This window comes from Phlebotomus papatasi, chromosome 2 (assembly GCF_024763615.1).
Source record: "Phlebotomus papatasi isolate M1 chromosome 2, Ppap_2.1, whole genome shotgun sequence".
Classification (NCBI taxonomy): domain Eukaryota; kingdom Metazoa; phylum Arthropoda; class Insecta; order Diptera; family Psychodidae; genus Phlebotomus; species Phlebotomus papatasi.
This window is the reverse complement of record NC_077223.1, coordinates 37,425,980-37,452,821: the sequence shown is the minus strand read 5'-3', so window position 1 is coordinate 37,452,821 and position 26,842 is coordinate 37,425,980. Positions and strand designations below refer to the sequence as shown.

Here is a 26,842-nt window from a genome sequence, read left to right as displayed (position 1 = left end):
CTCTTGCTATTAACCCTAAGGACGATTGGGTCACCCGTGACCCAAAAATGAAATTTTACGTACGGCCTTCTAAAGCTGTATTTTGCTCTAAAAAGTTAGAAAAAAAGATTTTTTCTGACCCTCGATTTTTGACCTTCTCGTCCTTAAAGGGTTAAAGCCACTTGAGTATACTCAAAAGTGGCAGTTAAAAGTCGTTATTACAGTTTTGCTGATCATTCTTAACAGGAAAATTTAGAAGATGACCAGGAAACTTCTGTTATTAATGAACATCGAACATGCACAGATGTCTTCTTCCTTGGGCTCTTAATTGCTTTTATTGTAGTTCTGGTGAGTCAGCTTTATAAATTGATAGTAGTCAATTTGTATTTAGTGAGTAAAATATCATAGTGATTTTTTTTCTATTTTTTTTAGATTGGTCTTCTCGGTTACTGCATTGAAAAAGGTCTGACATATAAATACAGAGATTTTTAACAATTTAATTGACTATCAATAAATTCGTCTTCTTACAGGAGATATCGACAGGATTATATACGGATATGACAATTGTCTCAATGTAAGACCATTAAATTAATTTAATAAAGTACTTACTTAGAAATGCTTATTTTTAAATATTTTACTAAAAGATTTGTGGCAAAGAAAATATGGTAGATTATAAATTGGCTTGCAAAGGAGAAGATATGACATCTCTTAAGTATTTAGTCTTGGAATCAGCAACTGATTCTTCGTCATCAATTATTAACAGAAAATGTGTCGCATCTTGTGAAGAATTGGACATGTAAGTTTAAAAAAACCTGTTAATATTTAGTTAATAATTCTTTTATTTCCCTGTTTCCAACAGGAAATCTTTACTGAATCGATGTGTTCCACAAAATTTCTCAAATTATACCAAGAAGTTCTTATCCAAAGCTGGGATTAGAAATTTTTTTCAAGAAGTTTCAGAAGATTTACATATATGCTGGAAGGAAATTCTTTGTCTCTTTGTTATGGCTTTTGGTAAGAACAATAATTAAATTTTAATAATACGAGAAAATAATTAACTTAAATCCATTTTTTTCTTTTTAATCTTTTTAATAGTATTCTCGTTTATAATGGTATTTTTGCTGCAATATCTTGTGAAAATTTTAGTATGGCTTGTACTAATTGGTGTAGTTACCGCCAGTATCGTTGGAACTATTTGGTTGTGGTAAGTTTAATTAAAACCCTTTCAGGATGATAAGTATAATCTAACGAGTGCAAACACTCATACAAATTTTCGTCAGTTGGATTAGCAATTGTCGTTACTTCCCAGCGAACACAGTTAGCTAAAAAAGGCAGCGTTTTCAGGATATTTTTGCTAACCGTGCTCGCTGGGTTCCTTATCACCTCGTCAGCAGTTCTTGTATAGTATGTGTATTTCCATATTGTTAAGAAGCGTTGATGATGAAGAAGTTATACGACAATTGCTTATGTCACTGACGAATTCTGCAACAAAATTAAATTAGGTGCGTAACGGCGTTATCACACTTGCACATTAAAATTTTAATGTGATTCACATTAATTGCTGCTTGTGAGCGTCCAAATATGTTATTTGTGTTGAGTCACTTAATATTTGGGGTTTTTCTATTTATTGATAAAGAAGTGGACTTGGCCTGCAAAAATAAGTTTAAATTTACATAAAGCATAAATATTTTTCACATTGAAAAATTAATGAGAAAATTCCATTAATTTTTCGCATTAATGCTATAAATCAATTTATATCAAATTTTGCGGGCCAAGTCTACCTTTTTATCAACAAATAGATCAATTTTTGAATATAAAATGATTCAAACACACAAATTACACATTTAGACTCTCACCAGAGACAATTAATGTGAATCATATTAAAATTTTAATGTCCAAGTGTGATAACACAGTAAATTTACTAATTTTTAGTCCCTTTAATATTAGTAAAATTGGTAAAATTACTATTTACAATTTGATTTTCTTACAAAAATTTTTTAGATGATCTTATGACTTATTCATCGTGAAAGGGTTCAAATAGATATACTTTTTGCAAAAAAATTTTTTTGTTATTTGCTTTTAATAAAATAATTGCAGGGTAAAGTACGACTTAATAAGAAGAAACACTCCTGAAGATTCAGAAGTAGGGCTCCAAAGGAAACATTCCTGGTTAGCATATGCAATCGTCGCAACAGTAATTACAATCTGTATCTGCTTGGTTATCTTTGTGATGCGAAAAAGGGTTCAATTAGTAATTCAGTTATTTCGAGAAGCTGGAAAGGCAATTTCAAACATCCCACTCCTACTATTCGAGCCATTTTTAACATTCCTAGCACTCTCTGGAATAGTTGCCCTTTGGTTCTACTTTGCACTGTGGATTGAGAGTTCTGGACATTTCACGGTGGAGACAAATGAGAGTGCTAGAATTGTTAAGGATTCAACAATTCGCGTCTCCCGATGGTACAATTTACTAGCTTTATTCTGGTTCACACAATTCATCATGGGATGCCAGCACTGCATAATAGCCGGAGCAGTCGCCACGTGGTTCTTCACAAGGGACAAGAATCATCTCAACGGACCAATTTTGCAGAGCTTCAAGAGACTTACTTGCTATCATCTAGGAACAGTTGCTTGTGGATCTCTGATCATATCCCTTGTGCAAATTCTCCGAGTTATTCTCAAGGCAGTGGAATATTGGCTCAGAGATCCACAGAATAAGGCATTGGTCTTCATAGCAACGTGCTGCCACTGTTGCCTTGGACTCTTCGAGAATGTCCTCCAATATTTGTCAAGGAATGCATATATTGAAACGGGTAAGTGTCGAAGGTTTATTTTTTAGTCATTAGGGTAAAGTGGTACAAGTTGGACAGTAGTGGTACAAGTTGAACAATCAATGGTACAATTTGGACAGGGTTTTTTGTCCTGATAAATTTGGTACTTAATTTTTATTTATATATTTTTAATGCTTTAGTTTTATAATTTGGTTCTTTGTGCTTAAAAACAAATTTTGTACTGTATTTATCAAGAAAAAAGCCATGTCCAACTTGTACCGGCGAATTGTCCAACTTGTAACACTAATTCCAAATTATATCACTTTACCCTATTTCTTATTGCTCAAACTCAAAGATAGAGCAGTTATGGTAAGTGTGCCAAATTCCGGCCAGCTTGCAATTCCGGCCACCTTTTTTTGTTCCTCGAATTTCCATGAATTTTTAGGTTTTACATACTCTAAAGATTATACAATGCAAAAGAATAACAAAAAATGTAGCTTCAACAAACGAGATGACGTGAAAAATACATTGGAGGAATTTTCGAAGGGCAAGGAACTATGAGAATGAAGGTGGCCGAAATAGGGCACTAAAGCTCTGCCTATATTTTTATTCATTTTAAAATGTATTAAAAATGATTTTAGAGTAAATAAAGACGGTAAACTCTTTACAAGGTTCCAAGCAACACTCTTACAAAAGAAAGAATAAAAAAAACAATTTGTATTTAAAATATTACATTTTGAACTTGAGACTTTGACGCTTGCATGCAACTATGCCGAAATTTGGCACACTTACCCTATAAATAATCGACTTTTTTTTAACTTGTCACGTTCTTTGAGCTTAAACGGTGAAAGATATCAAGTTCTGGTCTTCGGTGACCTCCAATAAAAAAAAACAATATCTCCAAACGTTTTTTTTTCTTTTTCTCCCCCTCCCCCTCCTCCCTCCAAATCCATATTTTTGTGTTTTTCAAAAACGGTTTCTACGATTTTTTCTATTTTTGGATCTACCTAAGAGGGTCTATTTTTCAACCGATTTAGTTAAATTTGGATTTTTTGGAAAGGTCTTGAAATTTTCAATTATTTTTTTCCTTGTGAAAAAGCCTCGCTTTGGTGCTCGATCGTAACTTTTAATAATTGTATTCGTGTCATATTTTCACTTTGTCCTTACGATCATGTCTCTGAATACTATAATGTAGTATTGGGGCAACCTCTCCCACTCTTCAGCCTAGTTATCTGGCTGAGCTGCTGCAGCCGGGCTCGTCAACCAGGTCTTCCTGTCTCGTCGTCCCCAGGTCGGCAAGCCGCATTCTTGATTGCTCACTCTTAGTCATGGGGGTGACTCTCTGGAATGAGCTACCCAGAGAGAAGAAGCAGCGGCTTATTCGATCCTTCCTGTCGTCTTGACTACTTGTCTTTTGCTTTTTCTCTTTCTTTTGTATTTACTTTCAATATTGTACAGTCTATACTTCCGGGTTTTTGGTTGGCTCAGACGGCATATACGCGAAGGAGCATTTCCATTGTTTGGCTCTGGAGGTTGGTCACCAAGGCTAAGACGGCGGTGGACGCTAACACTATCTTAAACCACTTATAACTTATTTGTGCTTTCAAGAGTTTCTCAATAGTACTCATTTTATTAATAATAAAGAAAGAAAGAATAATAGAGATTGCATCGGTCGCAATCGGTAATTAATCGGTTAAGTATCCGTAAATGATCAATCCTTTTTAAATGTTCTTTTTTTCTATCCGGAAACTTGTTACCCATCTAGAGGCGATACGAACTTAGGATCTTCGGAGACTCCTCCCCCCATAAGTTGACCCAAGGAACATTAATTATGATTTTTATTTTCTCCACCTTGAATTTACGAAAGTCATAGTTTAACTATGGTCTTGAAATCAGTGAATATCCGAGAGTAACTTAGGATAGGTGTGCCAAATTTCGGCATAGTTGCATATAAGCACCGAAATCCTAAGTTTGAAATGCAATAGTTTTAATTCATATTGATATTTTTTGTTACTTCCTTTTCGGGAGGGTTGTGTGGAACCTTCATGACTAATTTATCATTTTTGTTTTCTTTAAATCACTTTCTAAAATATTGAAAAATTAATAATAATATGGACATTGCTTTGGGTAGTATTCCGGCCACTTTGAGTGAAATTCCGGCCACCTTTTTTCTGACCACCTTTTGTGGCGCAAAGGATAGAAAATTTGAAAACGCCAAACGCAACGAGTTTAATATTTAGTTTAATACGTTTATATGACGCACAAGCCCTGAGATCTTCCGTGTAATTTGTCCTGAAAACCTGAAGAGTAGCATCTCAAATTTACCCGCAGATTCCCGTAGTAATTTGCCCTTCCTGAACTCTTCCAAGGCCTTTTCCACATCATCTTTTTCATCGATCTGTCACATTTTGTGTAAAGACTCTTTCCACACTGAGTTTTTACAACGCAATTTAAATTCAAATTATACCTTCAAATTATATATATTCAAATTAAGCAAAATGAATTCATTGACTATTCGAAGATTGCATACATAATTTTAACTAATTTATTTCCATGGCCGAAATTACACTCAAAGTGGCCGAAATTAGAAGCTGGCCGAAATTTGGCACACTTCCCCTATATTTCTCGTGTTTACGCACAATAACTTTTGTTTGTAAACATGTTTTCAAAATTACCCATGAGAATGAGCGAGATGACTAGATCCACATCTTGCTCAGTCTCATTGAAACATCAAAAGCATGTTTATAAAACAAAAGTTATTATGCGTTGGGCATAACTCGTGCCAAAACATTTTAAAATGATCATTTCTTTACCAATATTTGATTTTAAAATGGTTTTGTGATTTATGCAGCAATTGAATCTCTAGTAAGCATCAAAAGATCATGCGAAAATCTAATTCACAGTGATCTCTATCTCGTGAGTTCGAGTATTCGGCAAAGCTGGGATGCTTTGCCAACTCTTCCATTAATCATAGTGTTCTTTTTATAAACATTTGTTCGTAAAATTTTGTTTGTTAAAATTTTAAGAACAAATGATAAAATTTTACGAACATCTTTCTGTGTTTACAAACATTTACGAAGAAAAAAATCGTAAAAGAATAAAGTTTGCGAAAAAGTACAAACTTTTACGAACTTTCAGTGGGTTTTATGATTTACGAGCATATAGTTCTCAGTAAAAAATCACCAACATTTGCGAACAATTTTACGAAATATTCTTTTCTGTGTAGAATTGTGGAGCCATATTATCGGTCCTGTAAACTTTAATCAGTCTAATGTAGAGCTTCATCTATGCTTTGTGTTCGATTTAATTAATTTTCTAAATAATTTCAGCAATATTTGGGCATCCATTCTGCGTGGCCGGAAGGAAGGCATTCAACCTGTTATCGAGCAACGCTCTCCGAGTATTTATGATAAATTCTGTTGGAGATTTTGTACTATTCCTGGGCAAGGCTTTTGTGGTTCTCTGCACAGTTCTCGTGGGAATGGAAATCATTCAGCAGAAGAACGGTGTTCAACACAATTGGGTGTTACTTATTCTAGTAGGATTATTTGCTTACCTTGTGTCCCACTGCTTTATCACGGTATACGAAATGACCATTGATACCATTTTCATCTGTTTCTGCGAAGATTGTGAACGCAATGATGGAATTTCCAAGCCCTACTACATGTCCCGTGGTCTCATGGAATTTGTGCAGAATTCCAAAAAAGCACTAGAAATAGAGAGTAATTCTGGAAATGCATGGTCAAATAGAGAAAAATAGTGTTGCAAACAAATGGGTACAATTTTTTTCTTCAATATTTATTAGTAATTCTCATTTACATTACCAATGAAAATTTCACAAAATTCTTATTTATATTTTAGTGTTTGATGTGATTATAAATTTTGTCATTAAACAAAATTAATCTGGGTGATTCTTTTTTTTTTTAATTTAAATTACGCTAGCAAAATTAATATACATTTATTCTTCTTCTTTTTTATTACTCTTCAAAAAACAAGACCAGCTTGTTGAAAAAAAATAAATATTATTCGATCATTTTAATACCATCCACAATATAAGTTTATAAATAATTTATTTGGTTCATATACTTATTATATTTGTTGTATAATTTAACTATAAGTATTTTTTTTAAATTAAAAGAATCGGCGAGAGAGCAAATTTTTTATACATTAAAAAACGTCCACTACATTTTTTTTCTTCAAAATATTTTCTATACCTCAAAATAATTTTATTTCTAAACTTAAAAGTTGCAACACAAAATAGTTTGGAATAAAAATTCGGAATTTATATTGAACTATAAGTGATTGATTTTTATTTCTTCAATCTACTGTGTCTATTAGTTTATGATGAGTTATTATTAGATTATGATGATGTTTTGCTCAATTCTAAGATAGAAGGACATTTACATATAAAACTTAAAGAAAGATAATATTTATTTTCAAAAGAAAACCTTAGATAAATACAAAAAACAAACATAATAAGCTACAATTTTTACTTATGTTCACATTTAACCAAATATTTAAGTTCAAAAAATATTTTAAACTCATTGCGCCTTCTGATTGGTTAATGTTTTGAATCCTGTCAAATTCCATCCAATGAGCGCAATGGAACTGTAATATTTTATGGTATTAAATACTCATTTAAATAAAATCATGACCATGACTTTACATTTTATTCGCAAGAAAACTGTTTATTTTTTTTTTACAGAAAATGATTCCTATAAATTTTAAGGATCGTCTTCAAACAAAGGCTCGGAATTTAGTAATAGTCTATATTTGTTGCTTGTTTAAGTGATTGACATAAACATTTGTAAAAGGTATACAATATATCAGCCCAAAAGCTTGTGATAAAGTCTTAAACACCTGAAAAAATTATTGAATTTACTAAATATTCTAATAATATTTATTTCAAAAATCAATTAAAAAATGTTTAAATAACTAAAGTCCTTCTATTTTATCTATTTTACACTTCCAAGCAGGGTAAAACAAATTGCTTTTGAAAATAACCATTTTTGTTTAAACAAATAAAACTATATTTAAGATGGATTCACCTTAATGTTATTCACATTAATGTATACAATATAAAATTTATTATTCTACTCAAACTGACGGTAAATGATCTACTGAACTTTTGTTTATAAACAAGTTTTCAAAAATCTCTATGAGAGAGAGCGAGATGACTAGGATTTACATTTCATTCACTCTCATAGGAAATACTGAAAATCTGTTTACAAACAAAAGTTATTGTGCAATGGGTATAATGCCTAGCGCACAATAACTTTTGTTAAGTAAACATGTTTTTGACGTATGAATGACAGTGACATCTGGATCTAGTCATCTCGCTCACTCTTATAGGAAATTTTGAAAACATGTTTATAAATAAAAGTTATTGTGCGCTGAACATAATACCCAACGCACAATAACTTTTATTTTGTAAACATGTTTTTAACATTTCAATGAGAATGAGTGAGATCTAGATCTAGTCATCTCGCTCACTCTCATAGGAAATTTCGAAAACATATTTACAAACAAAAGTTATTGTGCGCTGAGCATAATGCCCAAGCGCACAATAGCTTTTGTTTGTAAACATGTTTTTGACATTTCAATGAGAGTGAATGAAATCTCGATCTAATCATCTCGCTCACTCACATAGGCAACTTTAAAAACATGTTTACAAAACAAAATTTATTGTGCGTTGGGCATAATGCCCAACGCACAATAACTTTAGTTTGTAAACATGTTTTCGGAACTGCCTACGAGTGAGCGAGATGACTAGATTTAGATATCTCACTCACTCTCACTGAATTGTCAAAAACATGTTCACAAAATAAATATTACTGTGTTTTCTATATAAAGCCGGACGCATAATGACTTTTGTTTGATAACACGTTTCTAACATTTCAATGAGAGCGAGTGAGACCTAGTTCTAGCCATCTCTCTCACTCTCATGGACAATTTCGAAGACATTTTAATAAACAAAATTTATTGTGCGCTAGACATAAAGATCTTTGTGGCAAATATAAACAATAAACAACTGACAGTTGCGGAAACAGTTTATTTAGCAATTATAAATTCATCAAATTGAAATTGTTTGTTTCCAATATTATTGACAAAAATATTGCAGCCTTGGAAAAAATTAGTGAATCCATCTCGTACCTGAATTTAAACAATTTAAATTATAATGCCGCATTTATTACAAAAATAACAATGATGAGAAAAAAAACCTCTGGATGAATTTGATATTGGATATTTCATGAAAACATTTACCCAACAATGTTCTACATAGTTTTATGGGCTCTTTTGATGGTTTCCTGCACGAGATAGCATTTCCTTTTTTTTAAATGAAAAAAAAAACAACTCGTTCAGTTCTCAAACTTAATCGTCATATTTAATTACAAAAAAATTCATAAAAAGTATTTTTTTCCAAAATTTACTCACTTATCGAAAGAACCTGACACATTAAACGCATAAACACTATTTTAGTGTGTTTCAATATTTTTCTCTGCTCGTATTTCGAAGCTACAATATATCATATTCAACCATTAATTTATTTGTGACACATTTATTGTAACATTTCGTTCAACGATTTTAGATTTTTTTTCTTTTAAAGTCTTGTTCTTAGATTTTGTTCTAATGCATGAGTTTTTTTTTTGTTTTTTTGGATTAGCTTATTTCTCAAATGTTACGATACTATCTATTATTTCTGCAGATTCATTTTAACTTTTGGGTCGCAAGTTCTGGCATTATTAGTAAATAAATTTTTACGACTTTAGGACGTTAGTTCAAAATTTCCAAATGGAATTTACTATTTTTCTTCTTCTGTATTTATTCTTGATAAATTTGTTTACCATTATCTTTAACATTCTACACAGCTAAACTGTAAGTTATTTCAGAGAAATTAACAGGATAGGATGAATGGATAAACGAATATCAAAAAGCAAAATTCTATAGTCACGGTTTTTATTTGTAAGAATACAATCAAAGAAAAACTTTGGAAATTGAGAATCTCAACAGCTCCACACAAAACTATTTTATGTAAAAATAAATGTTGTGGACGCGAATTTAAGAGCTATTATTTTTTCTAAATATTTTACAGGATGATACGTTGAATAAACTCCGCTCAAAAGTAAGCCACGCCCATTTTAGGAATCACGACCAACTAAAGTTATTTTTTTTTACTTTTCAATGTTCAATAAGAGAATATTAAGGTAACCCTAGCACTATCCATTGCTACAAAAATAATTTTGAGCGTAGAAGTAAATTGTAACTTTATAAAATAAGCCACGCCCCCTTTAAAACTTGTATTGAAAAATTGAATGAAAATTTTAGGAATTGTAGGATAAGGAAATTCCTGGTTATTGGTAGTGAAAGTGTTGCTCCCACAACTCCTTGGAATACACGCCCATTTGAGTGATCTAAAGAGACTGATCAATTGAAGTGCTCAAAGCAATTCGTCAAGGTCGGTGACATAGTCAGGAAAAGCGTGAAGCCCATATACTTCAAGTGATAGAAAACTCTTCTAATAGCAGAAGGCTTCCTATCAAATCCTGGATAGAGACGGAATTATTTTTTTGTCGCATAATAAAAATAATTTTATTCACTACATTTTTACACAAAATAGCTGAGTGTGTTGTCGCTTATTGAAATACTCATGAAAATTGCGCAGTTTAGGCAATTGAAGACATTTTAGCTAAACAAACATAAACGTCAATTTACAATGAAAAAACACAAAATTTTTAGTAAAGGGTGATTATGTGTGCAAAATCGCTTTATAGTACGATTTCTATGTAAAAATCGCACGATTTTTGAGCAAGAATCGCGCGATCTTACGATTCTCGTGTAAAATCGCGCAGACAATTGCGATTACAATGTGCAAATCGTACGATATTGCAATTTATGTGCAAGGCATTACGTGATTTCTGTTGTAAAATTGCTCAATTTTGCCACTTCTGTACAAATATCACGCTATTTGACGATTTGTATGCAAAAATTGTGCGATTTCCTAATTTTTTACCATGATTTCGCGATTTTTGAGTGAGAAGCGCACGATATTACGATTTCTGTCCAAATATCGCACTAAATGTCGCTTTTAATATGAAATTTCTTACGATTTCTGTGTAAGTAAATACACAATTTTAAGATTTCCGTTAAAAATCGCGCAATTTTGCTATTTCTGTGCAAAGATTGTGTGATTTTGCAATTTATGTTTAAAAAAATGTTTTAGTTATTTCCGTGCAATAGTCTCACCATTTCTTAATTTACGATTCAATATCGCATGTTTTCACAATTTCTGAGTAAGAATCGCACGATATTGAGATTTCTGTATGATAATCGCCGTATCTGACGATTACAACGGGCAAAACATGTGATCTTGCGACTTCATTGCCATAAATTTCTCAATTGTGAATTTTTCTGTCAAAAAATCGTGCGATTTGGCTATTGTAATGCGAAAAAAAATGTCTTTATCTTGCGATCTCTGCGCAATAAATCGCGCGTTTTGTCGATTTTAGCAAATAATCTCCTTAATCACCCCTTATTATTCAATTTAAAACATTTAAATATTGTGCTAACAGTAATGCAATTTATTAGTTCATTACGTGACAACAACTTCGAAAACTAATATGATTACAAAGAACTTTGCATTTGTTTTTCTGTGCACGGCACATACAAAAATAAACAATTATACTGCACTTCTATAAATTATTAACTCTTTACAATTTTCTTATAGTCGTCTATAAGATATTCGCACAATTTCTTTTTTCCAACTAACTCTTTAATATTTTTATGTTAAATTTAGTTTTTATTCTGAATTTTGCATTGTTTCTGATATTATAAGTTTTTTTCTCTTTTAGTTCTACGCCATAAAGTCAAACAAGAATTTCTTTCATCACTAAGTGATTGATGTATACAGTATGATTAAATTTCATGGAAATATGGTAAAAAGTGGAGTAAAAAGACCTTTTTTCCTTAAAAAAATTATTGAATTCACGTTGATGTTGCTTAGAATAATATAAAAGAAACAAACATTATGAAAATAAGACTCTGATTTCATTCCTTAACAGATTCCCTGTCCGTATTACATTAAAAAAAAAATAATAATAAAAAGAAAATTATAAGAAATAGATCCATAAATTTCGTATAAACGAATAAAAGAGGAGTTGCCAAATCCAAATTTGTAGGAAATTTAGTATAGTCATGTGTATCCCTAATTCCAAACCAAAATAGAACAAAACCAAAGGCTCTGTGCAACGTTTACACAAACACAAATTCCAAATTTAACTAATGATACTTTGGACATGTATATTTCGAAAAGCGACTTTGAGACTCTTTCGCTTTACTGGAACTTTTTCCTATTTTTTGTATTTAAATGAGAGCTTAGTTTAACCTTCTGAGGCAGCTCAGCATATAAATAAATTTGGACCACGCCCATTTTAGGATCTATATAGTGCATTCAATATTATAGCAAAAATATACCGCAAGAAAATCCCTCCCATGATTACAATCTTTAAGGGTACTAAATATAAAAAACTGTTAAAAAAAACAGGCCACGCCTCTTTTAAAAATTCTACTTGAAAAAAAAACCAAAAAAAACTAAGTTCAGTTTCCAAAAATGCTCTACAGAAAGATTAGATTAAAAAAAAAAGTTTTGCAAAAGCGTAGCTCCCACCCAAATTTTAATTTTATCCATTGAACCGAAGAAAAGAATTGAAGAAAAAAGGATAATGTTGTGATAAGGGGAATCTGGGGTAAAACGTGACAAGTAGAAATTTTAAAACTCGATATTTTCCAACACGAAAGAATTATTTTTTTTTATTAATAATGGATCATTATAATAATGGTGGTACAACGTGTTCCATACAGGACCCTGATCTTCTCGCATACGAGATTTTCGGGACTTCCATTGTTATTGCTCCTTATACAACAACAGAACAACAAAATTTCCCTTTGCTCCAAAGGACGAAACCAAAAACTTCCCAAAACACAGAAAATTTCCCCTTTTCTTAAAGGACGAAACTAAAAACTTCAAAAAACATCGATGTATTTTCATTATTTTATTTAATAAAATATACTTGTTTAAAATATGAAAGACAAGATTTCCAAAAAACAAAAATAAACGAAGACAAAGATTCCAAAGATAAACTGGGAAAAACGAAATGGAAAAAACAAAGATTCCGCAAACCGTCAATCCCATGCTCCGTGGAATCAATTGCAATTCCTGATCACCTAAATGGGATTTGGTCTCGAGACACTTGCATCATAGAGCGAGTACTCTACCACTTGTCCCATTGAGTGCTTCTTTTCAGAATGTTTTAGGTTACCTGTAGGGGAATTCTGTAACAATATGACAATGTCATATGACAAATTTTCTTGGTAAATTCGAGCGCAGAATAACATTAAAACCAAGTGTTCACTGAATGACCATTAGTAAGGGCTCTATGAAGCTCTTAGTAACTCATACGGAACGGATATTCGATTACTTCTTCGAAATTTACTATTTGAAAAGTTTTAAATTTTCCATGTGACATTGTCATACTGTTACAGAATTTCCCTACTGGGCCGACTTTAGCTCTGTTCACTAATAACTTTTTGAAGACACGAAGCCACTGCAAAACCAAGTCAAATGTATTCAAAAATTGACCGGAAGTCTAAAGTCCTACTTCACATATTCGCCGCTATAGCGTTGGATGTTCTTTCATTTTGAATTTTCGATGTTCCTGACCTCCCTAATCGGGAAGGTTATTAGTGAACGTAAGGATTTCGTCTATGTACGAATATATCCTTGAATCATTCCTAATAACAGTTTTTCAAGGTCAAAGGTTTAAAAAGCTCCAGAGAGCGTATTTCTCAACCAAATAAGGTCATGTTTGGGCTTGTTGGAAAGGTCTTGAAATTTCTGACAAGATTGAATCGGTTCTGAATCTGTAATAAACCAATAAGCAATTTTTGTCCGAAAATTAATTGTATTACTAAGGTATTTTGGACTATCTTTTTGGATGATTTATAAATCTATTCAAATTTTTTGTGAACAGGTAAACGGTAAATGACGCGAAAGTAATTTTGATGTACACCATTGAAGTCACGAATTCCCGCATTTCGTGAAGCAGGAGGAACTCTTTGATATCCCTTTTAATAATTATTTAAAACAGGGAGGTAGCCAGTTTAATAAAAAGTGAAGCTATTTTTATTTTACCCTGTTAATATTTTGCAGATTTTGCACCTCTATTCAAACAATTTGCTCGTAATTGTTGTTGCGGATTATAAATCATGTATTTTTGAACAACTTCTAAAGGCGTCTACACATTTGGAGCAATTTTCATCAAAAATTGTGTTTTTGACAGAAATTTGACGTTTCCCCCTACAACGCTGCAGGGAATTTCCTTCAAAAAAGCAATTTTTGACAAAAATTGCTCCCAATGTGTAGAGGCCATAATGCATAATTTCGAAATATATCAAAGTGATAAGTCAATTCTCTTTGGGGAAAAACTTGTCATTAGGTTCATTTTATTTCTGTAAAAATGTATGGAAAAATGAATGTGGTTACCCCCCCTGATTTAAAATGAGGCCTGCGTAATGCCCGGCGCACAATAACTTGTGTTTTGTAAACATGTTTTTGACATTTCAATGAGAGTGAGTGAGATCTAGATCTAGATATCTCGCTCATTCTTATAGGAAATTTTAAAAAACATGTTTACAAACAAAAGTTATTGTGCGTTGGGCATAATGACTAGCGCACAATAACTTTTGTTTGTAAACATGTTTTCAAAATTTCCCATGAGAATGAGCGAGATGACTAGATCTACATCTCATTCACTCGCATTGAAATGTCAAAAACATATTTACTAAACAAATGTTATTGTTCGTTAGGCATAATGCCCAACGCACAATAACTTTTGTTTGGAAACGTGTTTTCAAAATTTCCTATGAGAGAGAGAGAGCGAGTTGACTAGATCTAGATCTCACTCACTCTCATTGAAATGTCAAAAACATGTTTACAAACAAAAGTTATTGTGCGTTGGGCATAAGTCCCAATGGGGTTCATCTAAATAAAATTACAAAATTAAAATGAGAATTGAAGAACTGAAGCTGCCACCCTTATTTCAACTTCCTGAGTGAACTGTCCATGGTGACTGATGCTCACTCACTGAAGCATTAGTGTTAATTGCCATGAGCAACAAGAGCACCATATAACAATCTGCAGCACTCTTAAGGATGGCAGGGATTGTGCGTGTCAAAAGAATAAAGGAATTCGCAGGAGGGGTGACATTAGCTCTGAAAAATGCAACCGGTTTTAGTGTAATTTTTTTCATGTTTTCGTGCACATTTCACGAGATATCTCCAAAACTACGTAACTTGCCAATTTAGGGTTTTTGGTTGCCTCTTCGTTATTAAATTGGCTTTTATTTTGTATTAGTAGTTTTTGCTAATTCATTCTACAATGACAAAAAACAGTTAATAAACTCAAAAGTTTTTTCGGCTCGCTAGAAACATATGGGAAACATAGGAAATATCATGTCTCTGGGATTAGGTTTGGTAGGATACGGCCGTCAACCGGGTTAACATGTGTCGAATAGGCCGTACGCTTTACATCTGGATTATTTTCTATAAGTAAACTGGAATAGTTCACTCTGGGAATATTAGTAAATTTCTTTATTAAATACGTATTAAAATTTTAAAAATATCTATATTAGTAAGCTTTAGAACTTAAAGAAGGCGTGGCCTAAATTTATTTAAGGGCGAGGCTTAAAAATCAAAAATTACTTTGCAAAAAGTAAGAGCTTTAAGAAAAAGTCCAATAAAGTGAACTATTGTCTCATTTCTTTAAACCATTAAAAATATACCTTGTAAACTATGTGAATCAACTGTATTGAAGAGATAAGTTTCACTCAAAGTAAAGTATTGCAACACTTAGTCACTTATGAATTAAGGAAAAATATATTCTAATAATACTTAGATTAGTTACATCTGAGATTTTTTATTTTTTTAAGAATTCGGTTCCAGTTTTCATGTCAATTTGGAATTGCACTTTTACTTGAGCTTGCAAAAAAAATTAAGTTTTGCTGTGAAGTCAACTAAAAAAATATAAATGTAACTGAATAAAACATTTAAAAAAAAGCATTTTTTTCATTTTTGTATGCGCTGCATTTTCCAAATTGTTACCATAATTTTTAGTTAGGTATTTCTTTTGGATAACATTTTCAAAATCTTTGGTAAAAAGATGTATTGTATACATGGACATCCACTTTTTCTGTGTATTCATACTAAGAATTTGATTTTTTTGTTTTTCAAATAAATTACTAACGTAGTATATTTTATAATCTAGTTAATGTGTAAATTGACATAAAAATATATATACGTATTTTCATTTAATTTAATAAAAATACCCAAAAAAGATTTCATTTTACATAGAATCAGTGAAAAAAAAAGGATAATAGGACGTTTACCTTACAATAATAAGGGATAATATACATTTTCTATAGTTCATCAAAATGAGATTTAAGATGTTCATTGACTTACGTGTTTGTGTCCTCTTTCATGAAGAATTATTTTTCCATATTTTATGTGATTTTCTTTTCTTATGTTTTTTTTCTTTGTGGTTTACAAAGTCATCTGCAGAACGAATATTTATCCCTATCAACATTGACTACTGCACAATGAAGCATCCGTTACAAGATGAATTTGTTGATGAGAAATTGGATTTGGAGATGTACTAGTTTCTGTCTTTGTTGTTGGTAGGGAAAATACTACAGGATTTGTGGGTGTTTTAGCATTTTGATTAATGTCACCATCACTGCCCAAAAGTCTCGATGCTCCTAAACAATTTCGCAATATTCTGCCTCTATCAGAAAAAAGGGCCGAATGTCTGACATTGCTCTCACTACCTCGTGCACTTCTAGAGCTACATCCACCATTTGGAGCTTGATTCACCTTGTCACGCACGAGGGATCCGCACGATTGTGCTTTGTATAAACGTCCCCGTTGAAACAGATTTGGCAATGGAATGCACAATTTCTTGTGCACCTACAACAGAAGATATTGGACTTTAAGTATCTTCTTACCCATTTATAAAAAAAAACCCTAAACAATTATATACATATTTGATAAAGTAAATAAAGTGAATATTTGTGCAGGAAAATATTCATATGATTTTATATCGACGAATGATTTAAGTACGTTTATAATACGTTTAATGAGAAGTATGATACCGGGGTATTTCATTGAAACATAGAAATTATAATTTCTATTTTGGGAATGAGACTTGTAGCAGTTGAACTAAAAGATAAAATCTCTTACTAAATAATCCATCGACGAAAAATTACTTAAAAAATATTAAACCAAAAAAAAAAAGGAATATGACTTCTAACTTTGAAATTACCATTTTTTCATCGTGAAATATTTTAATAGTTTTGCAGAAAATAAAACTTTTATCTCAAGCATCTTCACTAAGGGTGCGAAATGAGAATTTCATGAATTATTTAAACAATTCTAACAAACTTTTAAACACTTGAAATAATTTAAATAAATACACTGCTAGTACTGGATAACATTTAACATCTGGCTCTTTTAACTACACATGAATAAATAATTTATAAACAGTCACTAAGGTGGTTCGCACTGAGTTTCTTTGCGTAAGAATAAAAAACTTTTATGAATGGTGGAATTCAACTAAGAAACTGAAAACCATAAAATTATGTAGTACAAGTTGAGACCTTTCGTTTAAGCTTAAATCGATCAAGATCGGTTGATAAATGCCGGAAATATGAGGTTTTTAAAATATTAAATTTCCGGTATTATCTAGAATCTACACAATTCTTAAGCAAAAAAGTATTAAGTAAAACTGGGGAAATTGTAAACATGAAAGCAGCATGAACTCATGTTGACCATTTATTCAATTTACAAAGATTCCCATAGTATCTATTTATATAAGTGGAGATCTCAGTGGCGCAATAGGCAAGATCATGGGGTCTTGGGAGGATGACATCTCTGACTCGACTCTCAAAGTTGTGAATTCGAGTCCCGCCCGGTGCAATCAACTGAATGTCTCGAGAAAAAGACATTTTTCACTGTGATAAAACGTAATAATATCCACGGCCTCTGCCCACAAACCTTCAGGAGCACGTAAGAAGCATTCACTACGGGAAAGGTGTTCCTGGGCGATCTACAATCAGCAGATTCTTCCAATACGAGGCACCTTATAATGATTACATTTGTAATATAGTCTAGTCATTCGAGGAGAGATGGAACACCTTTTTTATATTCAATATTGCGGATGCGTTTTGAATGCGAGACAAAAACGAATTTCACTGGTTTATGATTTGAAGACTCTAAATTTAAGATACAGTAGACTCTCTCAAATTCGGGCATATGGGACCGAAATGTCAGCCGAATTAGACAGAAATTCGGGCGACATGTACATTATAGATATTGAGTTTACACACTGATATATATCGTAAATTGCATGCAAATCCCTCAATAATGCAAAATTACATCAAAACTAAGACAAACCATGACAAATTTGAGCATATTTTGGTTCATTTGATAATCATAATCAAACTTGAAAAATGACAACAAACTTTTTTCAAATGTCACCGCTGCCCGAATTAAAAAGTAGCCCGATCTTAAAAGAGCCGAATTTGCGAGAGTCTATTGTATCAATATTAGAAATGCCTAGATGAAAATACCCACTTCGAAAAATAGGATTTAAAAAAAGTTGTATTTTGAGGCACTCAAAAAAGTGCGGGTGAGATGGAACACCCCTAATTTTAGTAAAATATTAGGTGAGATTCTTAACAATCTCACCTACTATAATCCTAACAAAATTTCATGTCGTCCGATCGACCTCAAACTTGGCCAAAATGTGTTTCAGCACTTCCTGATCACGAATATATATGTGGCTAATTTACGTTCCCGGCCGGCCGGCCGGCCGCTCTTTGGAGCTTAATAGCTCCTAAACTAAAAGAGATATCGACTTGCGGTTTTCGGCAAAGGTTATATATCGGGTGAAAATTGCAACTTGGTGCATTGACCCCCCACCCCCCACCCCTCCTTCCGCCATTTTGAAGACCCCCCTTTTTTGTTTTCTCAATAGTTCCGCCCCTATGGCATCGAGCGGGCCCAAATTTTAGTATGTTATAGCTAGGCCTTAGAGCTTTCCATCAATACCAAACTTAAGGTCCCCCGACCCCCCTGACCCGAGCTATAAGGGTCCAAAAAAAATTTCTTAAAATGGCCATAACTCCGGTTCTAATTGTCAGAATTTAAAAAGTGAGGGCTTTTTGGAAAGCTCTCGTGAAATGCCACTTCCCCTTCTAACATCGCAAGTTCATAAAACCACCGCTAGGGGCGCTATTATTAAAAAGAAAATTTTTAAATCTTAAAAGTTAAATAGCTCAAAAATTCCTTATGCAATCGGGCTGAAATTTTAGTATGTTGTAGCCGTTGATTATACCTATCAAACAAAAAAAAACCTTAAGTCGATCCATAACCCCTGACCCAAGCTATAAGGGGTCAAAGTTCGAACATTGACCGGCCTCTATCTCCGGTTCTAACTAACATAGCGACCTAAATTTTACCTTTTTGGTTTCGTCTCGATGAGAACTTTCAGATGGAAGTTCAAAAAGTCACCACAGGTGGCGCTGTGATAGCGTCAAAATTCATCGAAATTCAAAGTCACTTTTCTCAAAAACGGCATTGTGCAAGTTAATGAAATTTTAGTATGTTGTAGTCCAGTCTAGGACGTTTCCAAAATGGTGCGTATGCGCGCTGTGGTTTCAATAGAACCGGAGATATGAGGGGTCAAAGTTCACGAAATTCAAAATATCATATCTCCGGTTCTATGTGACCGATTTTGATGAATGAGGGCTTAAACAAAAGATCTCACCAAATGCTACAACTTTCTAGAATATTTGAACTTCGTGGGACCAACACCAGGGGCGCCACAGTCGAAAAACCAATTTCAATATCACATAACCTCAATTATCTCGACTGTCGCTAAACCGATTTTGATGATTACTTCGACATAATTGTAGAGCACATTTGTCTCTACATTTCGTCCATACATCATTTTCCACTCAGACTACGCTATCACTCCGATTTTGCCGTTTAAGTGTGAAAAAATTGATTTTTCCAATAATAACGCTTTGAAATCACTCAGATGCCAATTTGACTGCCTCTACTCCACCAAGACACTTAAAATAGGGTTTTAAATGGAAAGTCCCGCAAAATACAACAATTCTTTGATATAGTTGAAGTTCAACAAATGACTACTTTGGGAACTCTGGATGAAAAAACGAGTTAAGAAACAAAAAACCTCGCTTATCTTGGCTTCTGAGTAATCGATGAGTTCAAGTTCTACGGCAAAATTATAGAGAACATTCTGGTCTACATTTCACCCATATAACACTTTTGTGCCAGTTCATCCAAATCCTTGATATTTTGGTTTAAATACAAAACTTGTATAATTTCACGAATTTGATTCAAAATAACTGAATGGCGTCTCCCAACTTCAGCTCCAAATCGAATTTGCATGCACTCCGAGTTAGCTCACGTTAAGAATCTCACCTACATAAGCCGGTTAGGATTATCTGTCCCTTTGTAGTTTATTTTATTAATTTAGAATAGTTAGGAGGGAAGTGATTTTAGGCATGAACACTTTCAATGAATAAATGATTTATTTTGTGGAATATGTGGCTCATATACTTCGATGGCAATTTCGCTGAGTGTATCAAGTCAGTCTTACCAGAAATTTAGGGAAAATAATTTCTAAGATTTACTTGAAAAGATTTTGAAAAACATTGACCAAAATTCACACCGGAAGTGTTGCCAAAACCATTAAGTTCCATCTCTCCTCAACCCCCAAATACACGTATTCTTATGACGAAATAAAAATTTTTGGCATTTTTCAGATATCCAAAAAATTCAATTTCAATTTTCTCGTACAATTTTAAAAGTAGAAAGCTGTAACTTGGGGGTTTTCATTAGAATGTTGAAGGGCACAAATAGACCAAATGAGGTGGAGATCGTGCATAGGGTGTAGGCAGGAGGCGAAGTGGTCCATCTCTCCCACTGTTCCAACTCTCCCCGAATGACTATACCAAATGAAGTGTCTCGATACGATTAATAATAATATATTTTTTCGATCTAGAAGCTAAATGGTAAGAGATATTGACTTCTGGTCTTCAATGACCCCCCCTCTCTCATAAGTTTTTATTGTCTAGGGGAATCTTTGCTCCTTTTTACCTGCACCCCCCAACAAATCCTCCAAAACAATGATTAATTGATTTTTCTCGAACACGGCTTCAACGATAATTTTTATTTTCGGATACATTCCAAAGGAAATAATGCGAACATCGAACTGGAAAAATTTTCTACAGCGAATTTTCGAAGGTCAAAGTTTAACCATTTTCGAGGGCCTATTTCTCAACCGATTTGCTTAAATTTGGAAAATAAACGAAAAGTAAAACTGAAGTAAATTTTTATAAACAAAAAGAAACGCGAGAAAGGATCATACACGAAGAGCACTATCTTGTGAGTTCGAGTACTCCGTAAAGCTGGGAAACTTTGCTATCTCTATGTAAGAGGGAGAAGCAGGTAACAAAATTTACATGAAACTTTCTAGACAAATACAGTAGACTCTCTCAAATTCGGGCATATGGGACCGAAATGTCAGCCGAATTAGACAGAAATTCGGGCGACAAACTTTTTGAAATGCAACGATTTTTGTTCATTTGCATACATTTATATTAAATTTACTTGCATATATTTATTGTAAATTTCATGAAAACCCCTCAATAATGCAAAAACACATCAAAACTAAGACAAACCATGTTAAATTTGAGCATATTTGATTCATTTGATAATCATAATCAAACTTGAAAAATGACAACAAACTTTTTTCAAATGTAACCGCTGCCCGAATTAAAAAGTAGCCCGATCTTAAAAGAGCCGAATTTGCGAGAGTCTACTGTATTGTCAGAACTTGCCTGCTGTTTAGACATCGGCGCCGATTCCCCCATTCCCCCTAAGAGCGTTCTCAGTGTTCGACAAGTGTTAGATTGTCTACGATCGTCTTCTTAAAGAGTTGGTAATGTTAGTCTAATTCACATTTGATCGCGATAGGACGTAATTATGTCAGGAGGAACGCTGAAGGTTCTAGTGGAATCTCTCGTAAGTGTGTCCAGCGCATTAGATTCTTTATCATCGTCTTCTTAAGGAGTTAGAAATGTTAATTTACTTTCATTTGAACGCGATGGGACGTAAATGTGGGAGGAAGAACGTTGATGGTTCTGAGGGAATCCGTGTCAGCAAAGATGCTCATTTTTAAGTGAGTGTTTTTTGAACAGAATTCTGCTCGCTTGGTACGTAAGCCCAAGAGTATTTGTATTTTTGCACAGAGAGGCGACCATCATAACCGGTTATTCCCAACTTAACCAATTACACCCGATAGAAACAGGAAAAAAATCCTATCTCCACCCAAGCTTGAACTGGGGCCTTTCGCGTCGGTCGAGGCGAATACTCTGCCAACTGAGCTATGGGGCACAGGCTCTGATTGTCTTTGCAACTGGATCTCAACCAATTGACATGTGCACATCAACTCGTTCTGACTCATATCGAACTTAAGAAACGGTATCATGCGTATGCGTACAAGTTTGCGGAATCTTTGTTTTTTTTTTCATTTTGTTTTTTACACTTTTGTTTTTCCCAGGTTGTCTTTGGTATCTTTGTCTTCGGTAATCTTTGTTTTTTTAGAAACTTTGTCTTTGGAAATTTTGTCTTTCATATATTTTAAACAAGTATATTTTATTAAATAATGAAATTACAACAGTGTTTTGGGAAGTTTTTGGTTTTGTCCTTTGGGGCATAGGGAAATTTTCTGTGTTTTGGGAAGTTTTTAGTTTCGTCCTTTGGGGCAAAGGGAAATTTTCTGTATGATAGACAAAATTTCCGATACTTGTACAAAATGTATGAAAGACAAGATTTCCAAAGACAAAGTTTCCGAAAAACAAAAATTACCGAAGATAAAGATTCCAAAGACAAACTGGGAAAAACAAAACAAAGATTCCCGATCCCATGCGTACAATCTTCTTAAGGACTAGTCCTCATATTGCCCGGTTAAGATTCCAATAATATTAAAATTTTTATGACAATAACTTGATTATCTCGTTCAATTACCTCAATGATTGAGTTTCAGTAAATAAAATGGATTTAGTGCTCCCGCGTCCAGTGAACACAAAAAAAACATAATCTGTCATTAAAAATTGTGCAAAATCAAAGAAAGTTTGTAAAGAGATCACGGAAATGAGAAAAAAAGAAATACACAAAATCTGGTTATGAATAATAATTCGTAATGATAATATTCTGCAAAATTTTTACGCTAAAAATCTCAGTGCGAAATTATTTATAAATGATATTTTATTGTTATTACCGTATGAAGTGCGTGATTTGGATTTATAAAATAGCGTAAATAATGTTTATTGCCCATTTAACTAACAGTGAAAAAATATATTTAAAGCACATACAAATGCAAAAATTATGATTTTAATATGAAATTTATATTGTATGTGAAATATGAAATGACCAACAAAAAATCATCTTAGGGGAAGGCTTTTAGGCTGCGCACATACTCTGGCTTCGCAAATTTTATATTTTTCGGTAGGCACGTTTCATTAACTCTTTAGTCTCCTTTGGGACACTGGGTACCCATGGAAAAAAGAATTTTTTTAGACTATTTAGAATAGATAAAAATTCGATTCTTGTGGATGATTACAAACTATAAGGGTGTCCAAATCTAGGATATTTTTTGCAGGATCCCAATTAACTCCTGAGCTTAGATATTTTTGGTCAAAAATCGTGAATTTTCGATTTTCTGCTTTCTTGCAGATATTGTGACTTTTTTGATATTTCTAGACCAGAATAAGGAAAAACCTCTCGGGGCCAATAAGTATGATAACTAACAATTACAGATTACATAAATTCGAAAAACATTTTTTTCTTAAATTTTCAAAAAACTTGTTCAAACTTTATGGGTACTCTCGTCCCCAAAAATCTAGAGGTCAAATGTAAGGTTATCCCGCCAATGCCCGCCATTTGCTTTTTAACATCAACCTTGTAAGAAAATTCCAAGCGGGAGCGACATTTTTGCCAATATGGCCGATAATTTTGTCATTTGGCAGCGAGGGGGATTGCTTTCGGGGAAGTTTTTCCTATTCTTCCAGATTTTGGTGAATTCTGATTGTCCAGGAAGTGTTTTTTTGGCTCTTGAGAAAGCTTAATGTGTCTGCAATAACATCGTGTTGAGATAAATGTGTTTTAAAGTGTTTTTGTGTGAAATATTTTAAGGAATCTGTTGGCAAGCAGGAATTTGGTGTCTTCTTGACCACTTCCTGGACATCCCACAAGATACTGGTCAATAATTCTTCTTGTTTTAGTGATCAACATTGTAAAGGAGTCATTTGACATGCAAAAATAATTCACAAAATTGATATTATTGGCTTTTGGAAAATTGAAGTTTGTCTCCTTTTCGTTCTTTTGGAAAACTCATGAGTTTTCCAATTTCCCAGAGGCGGAAAAAATTCTTTCTCTACAAAAGTATCATATTTGACCACTAAAACTTACAATAAAGTGAGTTTTACTGAAATTCGTTCGCTGGATATGTTGTGGTCCGGAAAGAGTTAAAGGAATCTGCGAAAAGTATAAAGTGTTCGAAGCCACAATATGTGCGAAGCTTGAAACCCTTCCCCTATGTATGCAACTATTTGTGATTCTAGTGACTTTTCTTTGAAATACAAAAGAAAAAAGAAATAATAAAAATAAAATTTGTTATCTTTCAATTACCTGTATGTAGAACAAAGAATTTGCTTTAGAGTCACATTCTCATAAATTAACGTAAATATTCTCATTACACCACAAAAAGCCACGCAAAAGACCCTAAATTGCTTTGTTTTTTTTTTCTTAAATTCTATTGTGGACTGCACAAATCACCTAAACACAAAAGTTAATAACTTTGATTAAAAAAATTTTTGCTTTTTCTTTTGTTATTTAAAAATATATAAATGCATTTTGTTCTGAACCAAAAAAAATTTAAAAAAAAGAAGAAATTATTCGATTTAGGACAGAATCACATTGACAATAAAATGCTCGCCACAGCTTCACCGTATTTCGTTAATTTGCGCATTTTTATTGCAATTCTTAGTCAAATTTTCCATTACCGTATTACCTTATCTCATACTTGGTGACACTATGTGAAAATAATATAAGAAAATTAAAGAAATAAAACGAAAATTCGATAAACGGTGAGCCGGGTGAGCAATGAATACTGTAAGAGAAATTAATCGTACAGCTTTTTTTGCTCATCGTTTATCGAATTTTCGTTGTATTTTTTTTAATTTTCTTATATTATTTTCACCTAGTGCTATCGAGTATGAGATATGGTAATACGGTAATGGAAAATTTGCATAAGAATTGCAATGGTAATGCGTAGATTAACGAAATACGATGAGAATTTTACTGTCAATGTGACTCTGCCCTTAAAGAGAAAGGAGAAATGTTTATAGCAATTTTGCACGCACCTGAAAATATTTTCCTAACATTTTGAGTTTTTTTGTGGTTGATGATGGTTTTGTATCTGTACTATTTGACACTTTGAGTGCTTTCACCAATTCCACTCCCAACACCATCTCCACGTCATTATCATTGGGATCCTGTTGGGTACTGCTGCTGCTACTGGACATTGGTGCAGTTGCTTCTGATTTGCGAAAATTCTGCAGGAATCTTGCACTGAATCCCTTTGGTTTTTGCCCACTCGTGGGCGTTGTAGCCGGTGGTTGAGTTGCTGTTGCTAGCAGAATTGGTGGTACATGATGAATTGGTGGTTCAGATTCCTGCACTTCTGTTATCCTATTGAGACTCTGACTTTCCCTCAAACGTGTCTCACTGGCTCTTCGACGGCCAGCTCGATGACGCCTAAAACCAACAGATTGACCATTTCCTGCCTTTTGCTGTCCCCCACTTGGGGCCGTTGATGATGATGATCCACCACCTCCCGTGGAATTTTGCCCATTTGCCGCTGTATTTGTCGGAGCTGTCACTTTGACCATCGGATGGGTACCATTGTGAGCACTTCCACCCGATGCTGGTGTATTTCCCGGATCTTGCGAATCACTGGAATCATCATGAGAATCACGCCGTTGCTGTGTTGACTTTGTCACACTATCGACAATTTTATGGGCACGTTTTTTGCGATTCTCCGAATCATCATCGGATGCATCTGAACTACTACACGATGCCGTTCGTGTTTTATTGAATTTCGATCGACGTTGCGTAGCACTACTACCACCCTGACTCTGAGTCCGGACATTGGTAAATTGATTGTGACGCTGTATTGGTCTTGGTGTTGTTGTACCACTTGTATCTGATCCAACATCCGTAGCCTCTTCAAAAATCTCATTGAGACCCCCAGCCCCAGCCCCACCACGTGTCGGTGATGGCATTGTCTTGTACTTTGGCACATTGGTGAGTTCAACATGTTGCCCAGACCCCTGACTAGATATTGGAATAGTGATTGTTGATGAATCTGTAATGACTTTCATTGCAGGTATCTCCTGATCAGTCCTATTGTAATTCTGTTGGTCCACGGAATTTGATCTGGCATCCTTAATTCCACTGCCACTTTTGGCTGTATGTGGCCTATTACTACTACTACTACTACTACTGCTACTACAACTAAAATCAGTTGGACGTCTCTGACGATCAACGGCAGACACTCCCAATCTAGCCATTGGATTGCTACTGTCACTCGTAACAACCTTCACCCCAGCAATTCCATCAATCTTCTTCACTTGCTGCACCCCAGTCGCACCCATATCCTTCTTCAAACGCTCACTCTCAGCCGCAATACGATCCTGAATTGCAATATTAATACGACCTTCTGACCGTGAACCACGTCTATTTAGTGGCACAGACAATTCTTCACGGCCCGAACATGCAGATATCTCATCTTCCTCATCATCCTCCTGAACAATACTACACTTTCTGGCACGACCAGTCTGAAATTACGTATCAGGTTTGACCCATACGACAATAAAAACACAAAATTTTTC

The 26,842-nt window shown here is 33.7% G+C and overlaps 2 protein-coding genes across 2 annotated transcripts in view; one reads left to right on the top strand and one right to left on the bottom strand.

Annotated features, from left to right (window-relative positions):
• Nucleotides 1-210: 210 nt before the first annotated feature.
• LOC129804073 (choline transporter-like protein 1) lies at nt 211-7,799 on the top strand. The gene is made up of 8 exons (XM_055851103.1): nt 211-327; nt 412-442; nt 510-553; nt 624-775; nt 839-993; nt 1,075-1,183; nt 2,077-2,792; nt 6,080-7,799. Exons 4-8 carry the CDS (start codon nt 642-644, stop codon nt 6,508-6,510), a joined length of 1,545 nt encoding a protein of 514 aa, XP_055707078.1. The 5' UTR covers nt 211-327; nt 412-442; nt 510-553; nt 624-641; the 3' UTR covers nt 6,511-7,799.
• An 8,299-nt stretch (nt 7,800-16,098) lies between these two features.
• The window catches only part of LOC129804071 (SNF-related serine/threonine-protein kinase), a 30,827-nt gene continuing 20,083 nt past the window's right edge, over nt 16,099-26,842 (bottom strand). Inside the window, exons 8-9 of the mRNA XM_055851101.1 lie at nt 25,313-26,788; nt 16,099-16,766 (exon numbers count right to left, since the gene is read on the bottom strand). Coding sequence (XP_055707076.1) covers nt 16,380-16,766; nt 25,313-26,788 — 1,863 coding nt within the window. The 3' untranslated portion in view covers nt 16,099-16,379. The remainder of the gene's footprint in view (nt 16,767-25,312; nt 26,789-26,842) is intronic.